Here is a 17702-nt window from a genome sequence, read left to right as displayed (position 1 = left end):
TCATCCATCGTGAGTAAGTAGGCTTAATCCCAAGGAAGCCAGGATGGTTCAATATACAGAAACCCACCAATTTAATCCACAAAATAAACAAACTCAAAGAAAAAAAAACACACAATCATTTTCTCAGATGCTGAGAAAGTATTTGAAAAGATCCAACACCCCTTCATGATAAAAGACTTGGAAAGATCAGGAATTCAAGGTCCATAACTAAACATAGTAAAAGCAACATACAGCAAACCAGTAGCCAACATCAAACTATAGGGAGAGAAACTTGAAGCAATCCCACTAAAATAAGGGAATAGACAAAGCTGGCCACTCTCTTACTACCTATTCAGTATAGCACTTGAAGTTTTAGCCAGAGCAATTAGACAACAAAAGGAGGTCAAAGATACATAAATTGGAAAGGAAGAAGTCAAAATATCACTATTTGCAGATAATATACTTAAGTGACCACAAAAATTCCACCAGATAACTTCTAACCTGATAAACAACTTCAGCTAAGTGGCTGGATATAAAATTAACTCAAACAAATCAGGGGCCTTCCTCTACTCAATGGATAAACAGGGTGAGAAAGAAATTATGGGGGCTGGCAAGATGGCTCAGTGGTTAAGAGCACCGACTGCTCTTCCAAAGGTCCAGAGTTCAAGTCCCAGCAACCACATGGTGGCTCACAACCATCCTTGATGAGATCTGACTCCCTCTTCTGGTGTGTCTGAAGACAGCTACAGTGTACTTACATATAATAAATAAATAAATCTAAAAAAAAAAGAAATTATGGAAAGGACACACTTCACAATAGTCACAAACAATATAAAATACCTTGGTGTGACTCTAACTAAGGAAGTAAAAGATCTGTATGACAAAAATTTCAAGTTTCTGAAGAAAGAAATTGAAGATCTCAGAAGATGGAAAGATATCCCATGCTCATGGATTGGCAGAATTAATATAGTAAAAATGGTCATTTGCCAAAATCAATCTACAGATTCTATGCAATTTCCATTAAAATCCCAACTAAATTCTTCATAGAGTTAGAAAGAGCAATTTTAAAATTCATCTGGGATAACAAAAAACTCAGGATATCGAAAATTATTCTCAGCAATAAAAAAATTTCTAGGGGAAATCACCATCTCTGAAGCTGTACTACAGAGCAACTGTGATAAAAACTGCATGGTATTGGTTCAGTTACAGGCAGGTAAATCAATGAAATAGAATTGAAGACCCAGAAAGAAACCCACACACCTATGGTCACTTGATTTTTGACAAAAGAGCTAAAACCATCCAGTGCAAAAAAAAAAAAAAAAAAAAAAGACAGCATGTTCAACAAATGGTGCTAGCTCAACTGGCAGTGAGCATTTAGCAGAATGCAAATCAATTCATTCTTATCTCCTTTTACAGAACTCAAGTACAAGTGGATCAAAGACCTCCACATAAAACCAGATACACTGAAACTAATAGAAAAGAACATAGGGAAGAGTCTCAAGCACATGAGAACAGGGGACATTTTCCTGAACAGAACACCAATAACTTATGCTCTAAGATCAAGAATTCACAAATGGGACCTCATAAAATTGCAAAGCTTCTGTAAAGCAAGGAACTCTGTTAATGGAACAAAATGGCAACCAACAGATTGAGAAAAGATTTTTACTTCTGATAGAGGGCTGATATTTAATATATGCAAAAAATTCAAGAAGTTATACTCCAGAGAACTAAATAACCCTATTAAAAAAGGGGTACAGAGCTAAACAAAGAATTATCAGCAGAGGAATACGGAATGTCTGAGAATCACCTAAAGAAATGCCCAACATCCTTAGTCATAAGGGAAATGCAAATCAAAACAACCCTGATATTCCACCTCACACCAGTAAGATAAAAAATTCAGGTGACAGCAGATGTTGGCTAGGATATGGAGAATGAGGAACTCTCCTCCATTGCTGGTGGGATTGCAAACTGGTATAACCACTCTGGAAATCAGTTTGGTGGTTCCTCAGGTATTGCTTGAGGACTCAGCTATACCACTCCTGGGCATATACCCAGAAGATACTCCAACATGCTCCACTATGTTCATAGCAAACTTATTTATAATGGCCAGAAGATGGAAAGAAGACAGATGTCCTTCAACGGAGGAATGGATACAGAAAATGTGGTACATTTATATAATGGAGTACTACTCAGCTATTAAAAACAATGCATTTATGAAATTCTTAGGTGAATGGATGGGACTAGAAAACATCATTCTGAGTGAGGTAACCCAATCACAAAAGAACACACATGGTATATGGTATACACTCATTGATAAGTGAATATTAGCCCAGAAGTTCGGAATACCCAAGATTCAATTCACAGACCACATGAAGCTTAAGAAAAAGGAAGACCAATGTAGATACTTCAGTCCTTCTTAGAAGTGGGAACAAAATATTCATGGAAGGAGATACAAAGACAAAATCTGGAGCAGAGACAGGAGCAAAGGTCATCCAGAGACTGCCTCACATAGGGATCCATCCCATATCCAGTCACCAAACCCAGACACTGTTGTGGATGCCAACAAGTGCTTGCTGAAAGGAACCTCATATAGCTGTCTTCTGAGAGGCTGTGCCAGTGCCTGACAATTACAGAAGTGGATGCTCTCAGCCAACCATTGGACTGAATCAGGGTCCCCAATGGAGGAGGTAGAGAATGAACCCAAGGAGCTGTAGGGGTTTGTAACCCCATAGCAGCAACAATAATATGAACTAACCAGTTCCCCAGAGCTCCCAGGAACTAAAGCACCAACCAAAGAGTACACATGGAAGGACCCATGGCTCCAACCACATATGTAGCAAAGGATGGCCTTGTAGGTCATCAGTGGGAGGAGAGGCCCTTGGTCCCATGAAAGCTCGATGCTTCAGTGTAGGGGAATTCCAGAACCAGGAAGCAGGTGTGGGTGGGTTGGTGAGCAGATGGGGTTGGGAGGATAGGGGACTTTCAGAGGGGAAACAAGGAAAGTAGATAACATTTGAAATGTAAGTAAAGAAAATATCTAATAAAAAAAAAAGGACAAAATCGAAGAAAACAAAGCTGGGTATTTTGAATAATTTAATTTGGCAACTCTTAATCAAATTCTTTCATCTCCAAGAGTTTGTTTTCTCTGTTACTGTTTGCTTAGTAACACCCTGAACTCATTTTGTCCCATCTGTACTCTGTTGTATGTGGTCTCAGAAGTTTCTGCTCACTTGCTTTAATTGCCAGCTAATGATTGAACAGAGGTTAAACGCCTGGAACCAGTTAGACCTAGATTCTAACAGTAGACTGGACTCTGTGAATGTGTTATTCTTTAATGCAGCTATGTCATTCTCCTGCTTTGAACTTCGAAGTTGGCTCTAGGGCAGATCTTCTAGTTTCCTGCAGGTCTTTCCTCTGCATACTCAGAGCGAAGGTTATGAAAAGTATTCAAGAACTGCCCCCCCCCACCTGTCCCCAGATTACCAGGGATATATGACGCTTTTCAAAGGCTTAGTAGATATTATATTTCCCAGATTCTTTTTTTGTTTGTTCTTTTTTGCTAGCCTGTTGTTTGCTGTGATGTCAAATATTTGCTTCGACAGTGTAAATATCAACAAAAAAGTATCACACACACACCCCCCAAATAAAAATAAAAGACTCCTTGGAATACACAGTTCTTACCTCAAAGGGAATGTGAGTTTTTTGACTTTTAAGCTGATTCTGAGTAACTATAGCCTGTGAACATGGATTTAAGTTACTCCAAATTCCATGGTCTAACATGGAATTAGTGTTATAACGGTTTAACAGTAATAGAACAAAGTGAATCATAAGTAAAACCCTTTTTAAAATACATTGGTGGTTGCATCAATACCATCGAGAGGGGAGATAATATCAACTTGGAGAAATCTTAGCTACAAATGCCATGCGTGATCTAATGATCTCTTAGCTCGGAGGCTGGTGGAAGTTAGAGGTCTCTTTAGTTAATATATCTTGAAATCTTTCATTCAATACTCAGGAGAATGTTAGGACAGACACCGAGGTGAGCAGTGAAAGGCTATGAAGGGGGCTAAAGGCGTCTAAGAACCTTGGACTGGATCTGCACCAAAATTTCTCTACAGTTCCTGAAGTTCCCATCAGCCCGCAGCCTTTTAGGTTCAGCCTTCGGGGAATTTTACTTTTCAGACTCTACTGTTTTTATCAAATGCACTGTGCAGACGTAAGCTTATTATTGGGTAAACTCCGAGCCTGGTCAAATAATGACAGTTTTCAAGTGGGTCTTTTTATTGCACAGTTAAACCATAGCAGGTTTCTGGAAAAGAGATTTAGAAGGGGCCCACATTGTTCCCTATGGTGACTGACAGACTGCTGACTTCACAGTACTGTGGAATGTTGGTTTTCAGTTTTAAGTTTGTTTGCAAAGCTGGGGTGGGGGTGGGGGGATGGGACTAGGCAGAATGGAATGACTATGAATGCTTGCTATTCTTATGGACATTTAGGCAGGTTTTTAAAGAAATATTCTTCCTAATTGCAGTAAAATATTCTTCAGTTTCTAGAATTCTACTAAACCTTAACATGTAAATTTTCACAAGTTTCTGGTTGTCTTTATAGAGAAGAGAGACTTTAGAAAGCCATACTATATTGATTTTACACATTCTTTTGGTCACATCTTGAGGTAGTCTAATAGTATCAGTGATTAAGTAGGCAGCAAAGAACCATCTATATGAACTTACTTTATTTGGCTATCAAACAACTAAGATTGACTTATTTCCTTAGGTATTGTCATAAGTAAATCTTTCAATGGAGAATATGATAAGCTACCTTATTCTGTTTTTGATTTTCCACCCATGCACCCATGCATTTATTTACCCACGCATCCATGTACCCCTCCCCCACCAGCCAGTTAGCCAGGCACCAAATTCAGATATTTTGGCATACGCTACATCCAGATTTAGTTAACAAAATTCAAGATATTTGTAGTTAAAATATCCAAAAGTAATGAGTTATGATTTATCTTGAATAAGAAATGAAATGCCTTAAGTTATTTTTTTAGCTTATAAATCTTAGAAAAATCTAATGTCACCTTGAGAATAAAAGTATTAGCAGTTAAAAATTTAAGAGTATGTAAAACTGAAACAGTAAATGTTTTGAAATAGCATATCTGAAGAGGAAGATTAGAAAATGATCAAATATAAGCTCTTCAGTTTATGAAGTCAGAATGAAACCAGTCTATGGATGAATAAAATATTTTTCTAGGTATAAAGAAGATATCAATATGAGATTCCAAGGAAATGAGATTCTAGAATGAACACTTTTTTGAAGACTGTGTGATTTATGTTTATTGTATTTTCACACTACCAAGCTTTGTCTGTCTAGCAAAGTGAGGAAATGATAAATTATAAAATAATTCCTCCCAAACTCCAAAGCAGTGGCATTAATGTTAATAACAACACATTTTTGCTAATTTTAAAGTAAGAATACAAGAAAATAGGTACCAGGATGACATTTTTATACATTTATGTCATGCTAGTTTGTCCTGATTTACTTCTCTCCCCAAGGCTCATCCCTATTGCTCTGTCCCTACTTGAGGGTCCTCTTATTTCCCTCAGGTAGCACCCAGCTTCTTTTTTAATTTTAATTTTCTAAATTATTATTATTACTATATATATTTTTTAAAAAGTCCAGTCATTATCTCTCTCCTGGTCTCTTGCGCGCGCTCTACTGGCCAGGAAGAACGACGCTGCAACAGGATCCTTCTGCACACGTTTATTGGGAGAGCTTGATTGTAGAGGCAAAGAGACCTCGAGCCCAGAACTGGTGCTGCTTTTATAGGCCTAGGATGGGCGTGTCTCACACCCGGATTGGTTATGCACTAAGCCTCATTTGCATGTTCCTCATCTGATTGGCTACTCTCTCTCAGTACCTTACAGAACCTCATTATCATACCTCATTTGCATGTCTCACATCTGATTGGTTATACTCTCAGTACCTTACAGAACCTCATTATCATGCCTGGGCCAGGCAGTGTCTTTGCAAAAAACTTTACTGCATATGTACACATTGGTTGTTTGTCCAATCTTATGCGTGGTGGCCAGCAGTAGTCAGTGCCACTCAGCAACGGCACATGTGGCTTCCCACACTGGTCCACCCTCCTGTTCCTCATCCCATTCCTCCTCTCTCTTCTCCTAGAGGATGTCCCCAACCCTTCACTCCATCCCACCAGAACTTCCCTACTCCCTGTGGCCTCAAGTCTCTTAAGGGTTGGGTGCTTCTTCTCTCACTGAGGCCAGACCAGGCTGTCCTTTGTTGCATATGTGTCAGGGGCCTCATATCAGCTGGTGTATGCTGCCTGGTTGGTGGTTCAGTGTCTGAGAGATCTTGGGGGTCCAGGTTAGTTGAGGCTGCTAGTCTTTCTATATGGTCGCCCTCCTCCTCAGCTTCTTCAGGCTTTTCCCTAATTCAACCACAGGGGTCCCTGGCTTCTGTCTGTTGATTGGGTGTTAGTATCTACATCTGACTCCTTCAGCTGCTTGCTGAGACTTTCAGAGGGCAGCCATGCTAGGCTCCTGTCTTTAAGCACACCATAGTAACATAGTAACATAGTAAGCACACCATAGTAAGAGTGTTAGGCCTTAGAGACTCCTCTTGAGTCTTTTCTCCATTTTTGTCCCTGCAGTTTGTTTTAGACAGGAACAATTCTGGGTCAGTTTTGACTGTCCCTTCACTTGATGGCCTGTCTTTCTACTGGAGATGGACTCTCCAATTTTCTTCTCCCCATTTCACTTTGAGTTCTGAGCATCTTTTAAAGATTTGTTTATTTATTTTATGTATATGAGCATACTGTCAATGATACACCAGAAGAGAGCGTCAGATCCTATTACAGATGGTTGTGACTACCATGTGGTTGCTGGGAATTGAACTCAGGAACTCCGGAAGAGCAGTCAGTTTTCTTAACCACTGAGCCATCTCTCTAGTCCCTTAATTTGTGTTTTCATGTCATAGGTATTCAGTTGCTTCTTTTCCTTCTCCTCTCTCTTTTTAAAATTTTTTCTTCCCATTGCATGCCTCCTTTCTCAGATTATCACACATACATTCAAGCTCACAGATATAAACACACACACACACACACACACACACACACAGAGTTTTTCTCTATTTCATGAAGAGAAAATGTAGCTTATTTCAATTAACATAGAGCTCTCCAGTTTCATCCTTTTCCTAACAATGTCTTATTTAATTTTTCCTGACAGCTGAAAATTTTCATCATGTATAAAAATACGTTTTTCTACTTGATAGCAGGCAGAACTCAAGTTGGGTCCCTTTTCTTAGCTATTATGAACATTACAGCAATAAATATGGATGTGTATGTATTTCTATAGTAGGGTAATAGAGCACTTTGAATATATAGCCAGGAATGGAATAGCTGGGGCATGTGGTTGCTCTATTTTTGTTTTTTTTTTTGTTTTGTTTTTTTTTTTTTTTTTGAGGAACCTCCACACAAAATTCTACAATGGCCAAACCAGTTAACATGCCCACTAATAATATATACAGATTCCTCTTTCCTCTCATCCTTGCTATGATTAGCTGTCATTTGTTTTCTTGGTCATAGCCATTCTGACATGTGAAATGAAATTCCATAGCAGTTTTTAATCTACATTTTGCTGATGGCTAAGGAAGAATGTGCAATAATACATTTTTGGCAACTTTCTGGTGATTTGTATGTTCTCTTTGGAGAACTGTCCATTGAGTTCGTTAGGCCATTTACCAATTTGATAATTTAGGGTGGTTTTATAGTATATTTTGTAGTGTTCCAATGTTCACTACATATATGTTTATAATTATTATATCATCTTGATAGTTTCTTCCCTTATTAATATGTAGTGGCATTATTTATCTCTTTTGACTTTTTATTTTATTTTTATTTTTGTCTCTATTTTTTTTTTTTTTTTTTGCCAGTGAGGTGTGTTTCTTGAAGACTTCAAAAATCTAGATCTTGTTTTTCAGTCCAGTCAGTTGCTGCATTTTAAAAGATTCAGATGCTTGGTGAATTCAGGTCATTTACAGTTGAAGTTACTATTGAGAGATATAGACACATTCTTTTTAGTTTGGAGAACTTTTTTTTTTCTGGTTGTTTGGGTTATTGTTTGATCTTTACTTTCGTCCCAATTTCTATCAAGGACTTACTTGTTTATTATGTTGTAAACATGGCATACTCCTTTTAGCTCTCATTTTTTTTCTATTTTTTCTCTCATAAAATGTGTTATTTCCTGTGCAGGAGTGATTGAAATATTGAAATCCTACCCCTGTCCCCCATACATGTGCTTCTGAGAGAATCTTCTGTCAGGCTGTCTGGGTTGGGAGTCCTGGACTCCCTCAGTTTGTACTTATCTTGAAATTTGTTTATTTTCTGTCTATTTAAAAAGATTTATTTGAATTATTTTAAAAGTGTGTGTGTGTGTGTGTGTGTGTGTGTGTGTGTGTTGTTCAGTTTCTTGAAAGAGATAGAGGGGATCCTCTGAGAGCTGGAATTACAAGCAGTTGTAGTTGTGAGCTACACAGTGTGGGTGCTGAGAACCAAACTCTGGTTCTCTGAAATAGCTCTGTGTAACTGCTAAGCAACCTCTCCAGCACTTCCCTATCAATTTTAAAAGACCGATTTTCTTGACATAGCAATCTGAATTATAAAAGCATTTGCTTGAAAGGCTTGCTATCTACCTTCCATAACTTCCTGGAGTTTAGGGCTACTGACTAGAAACCTTATATTATTTTTATGTGTTTGTCTTTATAGCTATGAAGGTGCTTTTACCTCATAGCTTTTATAGTATTTATTTTCTTTGTATTTTTGCCATCTTGATTACAGTATACAATAAAGAGGTCCTTCCATGGTCATCCTTTTGGAGTCTAAATGCCTCTTGTGTTTGCATGCCTTGTTCTTTCTCTAGTTTTGAGGACTTCTCTGCTATACTTTTGTTGAATAGATTTTTCAATACATTAAGTTCAGGTAATTTCATGATCTGTTTCTGAAAGTATGCATCATCCTTGAACAGCATTCTTGCTAGTCTTCAATGTGTTTTTCTAATTTTAGTAGATATTCTACCAAAGTGAGCATAATAATGGCCTGTCTTATACCAAAAAAAAAAAAAAAAAAAAAAAGGCCTATGATAATTAAAACGGAAATCAGTGTTTAAAAGGTGGACACATTCACAATGTCCTTTTATCTAGCTTAGACAAATGCAGCCTTTCCCTTACACAGGTGTTTATCTGTGTTCTTTGGGTTAAGGTAACAATGGTTATTTCTTTGGAGGGCTTTGTCTATGTTAGGAAATTGCTTTACCACCGATTAACATCCCCAGACTTTTGATACTTTTATTTTGAAGTGAGGTGTTGCTGTGCAGCCCAGGTATACCTTGTACTAATACTTTTTCTATCTGAACTTCTGGAGTAGCCAGGACTTTTGGCAGGGTGGGAGAAGTCTGGATTCATATAACATCAAGGAGTGAAATGTGACAGAGGTCCCATAGGAAATCTGAGAACAGAGGGATCAGCCGTCTCTGGTGTGTACACAGAGAATACAAGGCCATCTTCTCTAATAAGTGGAGAACCATTGATACACTTCCAGCAATGTTTTCAACAGTCATTTCTTTTTTTTTTTATTTTTTATTAGGTATTTTCTTCATTTACATTTCAAATGCTATCCCAAAAGTCTCCCATACACTACCCCACCCACTCCCCTACCCACCCACTCCCCTACCCACCCACTCCCCTACCCACCCACTCCCACTTCTTGGTCCTGGCATTCCCCTGTATTGGGGCATATAAAGTTTGCAATACCAAGAGGCCTCTCTTCCCAATGATGGACAACTAGGCCATCTTCTGATACATATGCAGCTAGAGACACGAGCTCTGGGGAGTACTGGATAGTTCATATTGTTGTTCCACCTATAGGGTTGCAAACCCCTTTAGCTCCTTGAGTCTTTTCTCTAGCTCCTCCATTGGGGGCCCTCAACAGTCATTTCTAAGGAAACAGGATTCTCAAAGCTCTGTGGAAATGGATTTGGTCAGGAAAGACCTGTCTCTTACTGGAAAACTTTCCTAATTTGAAGAAATTAGCCACAGGGTTACATTTCAAAAACTTTCCATCTGGACTTCAAAATTCAAGCCATCCTGATGAGAATCTCAACGATCATCTGGCGAGTATTACATAAACCAGGTTGGCTTTCAGAAAGTGAAATGCCCCATTTTATACATCATTAACAAAATCAACCTTGTGACTGTTCTCTGAAAATTCTAGGCAATATCTATATCTAGTGTTATAGATTCTAGTTTATTTAGATGAACATTTTCTGGTTTTAGAGGTGATCAAAGAAAAGGGAGCCATTTCATTTATTCTTTTGCATCAGTAATAATGGTGATTTATGTTTCCTAGTATTCTTATTTCACTTTTAGCAATTTCCCTTGGTAAGTGTCCCAGGGTTTCTATTGCTGCAATGAAACACCATGACCAAAAAGCAAGCTGTGAAGAAAAGGGTTTATTTGATTTACACTTCAATATCACTGTTCATCACTGAAGGAAGTCAGGAGAGGAACTCAAACAGGCAAGAATACTGAAGACAGGAAATGATGCAGAAGTCATGGAAGAACAGTGCTTACTGTCATGCTCAGTCCACAGTGTTGGATGTCTTACCTGGTTTTAAGTATATGCTAGAACCATGAGGAAGTATGCTCTAATGCCAGTGAAGCATACACTTGCTAACATCGAGAGAGCAAGCAGTCAAAAGAACAAAATCTTCCTTCTTCCATATCAGTTTCCAGCAAAAGGTGTGGCCCAGATTAGAAGGGAGTTTTCCCAGTACATATGATCTGGAGTTTTGTCTTCTCAACTCGAGATCTCAAGTGTTGTGTCTTCCTACCTCAAAGTTCTGGATTAGAAGTGGATCTTCCTACTTCAATTTCAGCAATAATCCCTCCCTTACAAACGTGCTTTCAATTTTTGGCTTTAGTTAATTCCAGATATAGTAAAATTTACAAATAAGAATATTTATCACAAGTCCAACCCTTGTCAACTCAACACACAATCATATCTCCTTGCATCATGATTAATTTCCATATGAAAACAATAGCCAGGTCTTAATGTCTAAACATGATATAACTTTGGCACATATAATCACAAATACCACCCTACAAATAAACTGCAAATTATAAATTTAAAATAGGTGGCAATGCTACTTGACAGACATTCTTTTAATATCTCAAAGTTAAACATGATAACCACTGATATTCCCTTAGTTGATTTTGTACCCAAAGAAATTGAGGAAAGAAAACACAAATAACTATACAACTGTATTCTTAACAAAATATGACATAAACACACATATCAACTATAATCCTCATTACTCTAACTGGTTATGAGGCCTCAGCTGGTATTTAAAACTATCTTCTACAGCCTATTCCATTTTTACCCCTCCCTCAGCAAGAAACTCAACAGGTCTTGACTCTTTGCCTGGAGGAGTTACCCATACCCTCATTTCTGAAGTGTCTGTGCCGTTTGCCATCCTGTCTGGATTAGGCATTTGTGGTTTCCCATTGACTTTAATAACAGGACATAGAAGCACCAAGAAATGCCCTAAAAGATCTCCTGCACTCCAGATATAATCTTTCTTACTTCCATTGTCTCCACATCAACCTAATTTCCCCCAAGTAATCAGGATCAGCCATTCTTCCTATCACTGTTATTCTTTTCTCAGTCTGTTGTCTTAAAGCATTAGACACCCCATACAGTTACCAAACCCAGACACTATATTGTGGATGCCAAGTAGTGCATGCTGAAAGGAGCCTGATATGGCTGTCTTCTGAGAGGCCCTGCCAGAGCCTTACAAATACAGAGGTGGATGTTTGCAGCCAACCATCGGATTGAGCTCAGGGTCCCCAATAGAGGAGTTAGAGAAAGGACTGAAGGAGTTGAAGGGGTTTGCAACCCCTAGGAAGAACAACAATATCAACCAACCAGACTCCTTCAGAACTCCCAGGGACTAAGCCATCAACAAAGGAGCACACATGGCTCCAGATGCATATGTAGCAGAGGATGGCCTTGTCCTGCATCAATAAGAGGAGAGGGCCTTGGTCCTATGAAGGCTCTATTGATGCCCTGGTGTAGGGGAATTGAGAACAGGGAGGTGGAACTGGCTGGGTTGGTGGAGGAACACCCTCATAGAGCAGGGAGAGGGAGGATGGGATAGGGAGTTTCCAGGAGGGAGGGAAACTGGGAAAGGGGATAACATTTGAAATGTAAATAAAGAAAATATTCAATAAAAAACAAAACAACAACAAAAAAACCAAACCTAAACAAAGCAAAACAAGCAAGCAAAAGAAACCCAAAGTGGCCAGGGGGATGTCTGAGTTCCTGGTTCAATGGAACATTTGCTGTCACTCCTGGCAGGAGTGGCCCTCCAGGAACCAAAAGTTATAGGCCAGCAGAACTTAAGGTAGTGGGAACAGGAAGCAAATGTTTCCCTAGTCACTAGGGGGAATAGTGAGTGGAACTATTTCCTTTTCTATTCCTTGATTCCTGGACCCGTGGATCCTGGCTATGGGAGAAACTATACCATATATTGAAGGCTGACTCAAAGCATATGCTGCTTTCTGGAGAACCCCAGCCCAGCCATCCAGGATGCTGACACCTAATTGATGCCATAATTGTGTTTTCAAAATGCCTTTTTCATACTTCTATCTGCACAGCTGTTTCAGAATAGAGAGGAACAAGGTAAGACCAGTGGATTCCATACTCATGAAGTGAGTTTCTTGGTCAGAATCAATACTGTGTAGAAAGCTACAATGTTGGACAAGGCCTTCTGTAAGTCCATAGATGGTAGTCTTGGCAGAAGCGTTACATTCAGGAAAGGCAATCCATAACCTGAATAAGTATTTACTACATCAGGGACAAAGTTATACTTTCCATGGAGGAAGTGGTTGAATATAGTCAACCTCTTAACAGGTCACTGGTTGGTCATCCTGGTCAGTGGTACTGTATTTGAGACTTAATTTTTGTCTCTGCTGTTGGTAGATCTGGCACTCAGCTCAGGCTTGGTGATTGGAAGACTATGTATTATTATCTACATCTCTGCTACCATGGCAATTTTTTCTCATGGGCCCATTGGCCAATGCCAGGAATAGGTGAGGAAAGAGGTTGACAGTCAATAGAATAAGTCATTCTATATACTTTATTATTGAATTTCTCCTCTACCGAAGTCAGCTTTTGATGAGCACTTACATGGGGTAGTAGCACGTTCACAGCCTTTTCCCATTTGGAAAGAAGGATTCACATACTTCTTCCACAGATGTGGTTCTCACCAAATTTTCAAACATTCTCTTTCCTATTCCCTGACCCTCTAGCCAATCCATTTGCCAAATTCCACGAATCAGTGAACAATTGCACATCTGTCTGTTTCTCCTAACAAACAAAATGTATGACCATGTAGACTACCCAAAGTTCTGTCCACTGTGAAGATTTCCCTTCGTGGGTTTCTTTTAGGGTGACCACAGAAAGGGGTTTAATGTTGCATTTGTCCACTTAGGGTGGTATCTGCATAACAACAGAACCATCAGTAAAACAGATCCTAGTCTTCCCTTCTTAGTCAATAAAAAATAAGGAATTCTCCATGAGTCTATAGGTATATGCTTGTTAACAGACAACATTATAACAAGAGTTGAAACCATAGGCATTTGGGCAGCTTCTTTTTGTAACGTGCTTGTGTGACAACCAAGAATAGCCATTAGAGTAAATAATGCTGTTGCCACTGAAATCAAGTTGGTACCCTGGCTAGTGAGCTTGGACTTCATTACAGAAGCTGCAAGTTGTAATTTGAACCCAAGTCTCTCCAACTGCAAATCTAACTGATATTTCACCCTCCCTCTTAGGAGGGTGAAAACTATCAATTTCATTTTAATTTGCATATCCTTTCATCGAACATTCTGTTCTTGTATGAAATGTTATGCAAATAAAAATCTGGGTATCTGTACATTGGGAAAACTCAGCTTGCTCACTTGCTTAGGTCATATACATACATAGTCTCTTGTTTCTCCACAATAAAGGTTAAATGGGAGAAAGAGGAGTTGTGCTTTCCAATGACTCCTGTCACCCTGTAGACGATTGGCAGCAGGAGAGCAGCAGCTGCCACACTCTTCAGATATCTCTCTATTTAAAGTTCAAAGAGGTGCAGGATAACAATAAGGAAGAAAGACTCCTGGCCCTGACTAAGCCACCCAACAATAGAAATAATGGCTGAGAAAGGTAAGCTGAAAAGTATAGAGGTTTCTTGGCAAAAATAGCTTTCAGATTAGTCAATTTTATTTTTTAGCATTTGGACCCTGAGAAATGTAGGATCTATGTTAAAGAACCATTAGCTACATATTCTGATGTGGCTGCAAAAGCATTAAATATGCAGTTTTGGATCATGTTTGTAAGATGAATAATTTTGAAATGATCAGTGAAACATAATAATTTCATACACGCTTTTTTGGAAAAGTGAATTGTGAACTACTATTTCTCAGTATTGAACTAGCTCTGAGATCTTGGGAATTGTTGGGCCAGAAGCAAGAACAGTTGAGTGCTCTGTCAGGTCTGCAGGATGGCCGTGTGAGTTTGGAGAGGCTCTCTCACTGCTCTGAGTCTATATTATGACTGTCAAATAAGAATATTGAGCTTAATCATCTCTGATATGCTCATATCTGAATTAAATTTTCTAATTCTTAAACATTATTTCATATTTATATGCTTATATAAAATAACTGATTCCAATATGACAAAATCGACAGACTGAATATATCTTTGTCAGAATCAGTTTTAAAATACATACATGGAAATCTTAGCTTTCAATCCTGACAACAATCTTGTGAGACTTACATATATTACCACCTCCGTTTTCTAGCTAAGGAAATGGAGATTGTGAGGATTAGTATGTGTCCATGTATTCCTCCACAATGAAGTGACCCTAAGAGAAATTCCAGTGGTAGCCAGTTTGATAAGCTTGGAACTGGACAAATAGTAAAGCATTTTGAAAAAGCTCTTGCATTTAAAGAGAAGTTTTATTGATATTTGTGCCATTGATATAAGCAACCTGGGAAGTACATTGAGTTTCATGTATTAGCATTTCCAAATGATGTTTTAATTTATGGTAGAAAAAAAATATTGGTGCTAAAAAGATGACCAAAGCAGTTGTACTTGGTTAAAATGCACAGACTGTTACAATGTCTTAAAATGCATAACAAATAAAGGGATATTTACTTTTAGAGCTCAATGACATGCAAATTTTATTAAAACATGTGCTATAAAATTTTATTAAAATACACATACATTAAACATTTATACTTAATTGGAATGTTTATGCATTTTCAAGTTCATTGAAATTGACAGAAGTACTATATCACTTACATGAATAATTAAAAAGAATACTGTCATGTACTTTCACTCTAATGGTCTCTTAATTCACAAAAAATTCTTTCTCCCAAATGAGAGTGAAGTATGTCTCATAATGTTTGCTTTACCCTTAAAGCAACAGCACCGTCAGGTAAGGAGGAGGAGGAGGTTTCTCCCTTTGGTGGATTCTGCACAATTCGGAGAAGCAAGGGAATCCCATTTTTTTTTTTCAGATAAGAGAGACTTCAAAAACATTGAATCTATTAAGATTCAGTTAAACTTCAGAAAGTTGGCTATTATGAAAGTATCTTCTAATTTTAGAGGTACCACATGTCCCGGTGACTTTATTTTAATAGCATTAACAACCCTTCACATTTGAAGTGATGGAAATTGTAACGGGACTGCACTTGTTAAGAACACCCATTCTCTTTCTTAGCTAATGGCATAGGAACTCATTGTGCTCTTCAATTAAGAGTATGTCTTAGTCTGACATTAATTCTATAAGATGTCTTTCTGAGTTTTTTTCAATCTTTTGGGTGGGGTATATGCATGCATGTTTATTGTATTATAGTAACCTATGAATATAAATTTACAAACTAGACACAAGCAGGAGGTACAAGAATCATTACACAAGTGTCTTTCCTCTGTGTTGGATTATTATTGCCCATACAGCCAAGCTCAGTGCTGGCGGTGATAATAATTAACTTTAAAGAAATATTTTTTTCTGATGGTGATTATGTAAGGAATGATGTTTTCCTTTTCCCGTGAAGTTCAAGATTAAAGTCAGTTATTGAGATCAAGAATAATTTCCAAAACAATCTAATCTTGTATGTTATAAGTAATTCAGTTTAGTAGGAACTACCTCACAGTTATATTGGATTGTTGCTGTGTAAACAGCTGCCCATCACTGAACAAACTCATGAGTATGTCCTGTATACACTAAACATAGGCACCGTGGTTCAAGTTTACAAAGCTTTGCACACACTGAATCATTTGACTGTGGAAGCAACCAGGACAGAGAAACTACAAACTCTACCACCCAGCTGGAAGCTTCAAGTTCAAAATTGCACAAGGTCATGGAACATAAAAGGCCGACTCTGGTTTTAACCCAAATATCTGTTTCAAATATCCAGGGCTTATAATTCATTTGCAGGCTGCCTTCGGAAGAAAATAAGACAAAAACACTTATGTATGAGTCCAATTGTTGCATGCTTTTCCTCACCTCCGCCAGAGATCATTTATTATTTTGCTTTGTAAAGTTGAATGTCAAAAGGATCTAGTGCATCTGTTTTCATTGCTTCTAAGCAGAGTCAACATCACCACACCTCATAGTTCCCATTCTTCTCCTGGTTGGATGGATTGTAGGCTGCATCATCGTTATTTACATTGTCTTCTTCTAGAAAAGTAAGTGTCTTAATAATGGATGTTTGTTTACAACATAATTGTCCTTGAATTGATCTTTCACTGTTTTACTAATGAAATGTTTTGTCATTTAGGGAAGAAGACTTCAATCTGACACCATTTAGAAGAATAAAAATACAGGAATATAACTGATTATTAAAGGTGTCTTGTATTAAATAGCTGTAGTATTTCCTATCTTTTGGAAACTACAATTTTTTACATGAGAATACATTAAGAATTTGCTTAAAATTACAGATTAAAAATATTGAAGAAAATCATATAAGCTGAAGAGATGGGTCAGCAGTTTAGAGCACAGGCTGCTTTATAGAGGACCTTGGTTCAATTCCCAGTATTCATGTCGCACCTCACAAGGTCTGTTACTCTACTTCCAAGCAATCCAACACATTCTTCTAGCATCCTTGAACCCCAGGCAAGCAAGTGATGCAAAGACATATATGCAAACAAAATACACATGCAGGTAAGATAAAATAATAATAAAACATTTAAGATGTCAGTTATAAAAAGGAAGAGTTTAACCAATATGCATGCAATTAAACATTTATCACACAGCCAGACAGTGGAAGCTAAATATTTTTGTATGTCCCTTGTATTACGGTCTTTCACTTTTAGGATAATATGAATATTTTATAACTGGAAAAGAAAAATCAATTACCTCTCAAATGAAGACAAACTAAAAGTAATGTAGTAACATATCAATCTGATAATTGTCTTAGTGTTCTACTGCTGTGAAGAAAGAGACACCATGACCAAAGTAACTCTTTTATGTTTTATTCTGGACTGCTTTTATTTTTCTTATGAATTTATTTATTTACCCTCTTATATATTACATCTGGGCAGCAGTTTTCACTCTATTCTTCCATCCCCCTCCCTACATTCCCTATTCCCTTTCCCA

At 37.9% G+C, this 17702-nt stretch overlaps 1 protein-coding gene across 2 annotated transcripts; it reads left to right on the top strand.

Annotated features, from left to right (window-relative positions):
* Positions 1-14171: 14171 nt before the first annotated feature.
* Positions 14172-16983, top strand: Strit1 (small transmembrane regulator of ion transport 1). 2 transcript variants are annotated; one of them, NM_001369306.1, is made up of 3 exons: positions 14172-14263; positions 16697-16792; positions 16885-16983. In NM_001369306.1, exons 1-2 carry the CDS (start codon positions 14251-14253, stop codon positions 16786-16788), a joined length of 105 nt encoding a protein of 34 aa, NP_001356235.1. In that variant the 5' UTR covers positions 14172-14250; the 3' UTR covers positions 16789-16792; positions 16885-16983. The 2 variants fall into 2 exon arrangements, with proteins under 2 accessions (NP_001356235.1, NP_001356234.1); NM_001369305.1 differs by having other exon boundaries at positions 16694-16792.
* Positions 16984-17702: the final 719 nt, after the last annotated feature.

The sequence above is a fragment of the Mus musculus genome, chromosome 3, assembly GCF_000001635.26.
Source record: "Mus musculus strain C57BL/6J chromosome 3, GRCm38.p6 C57BL/6J".
In the NCBI taxonomy this organism is placed as follows: Eukaryota; Metazoa; Chordata; class Mammalia; order Rodentia; family Muridae; genus Mus; species Mus musculus.
This window is presented reverse-complemented; position numbering and strand designations above follow the sequence as displayed.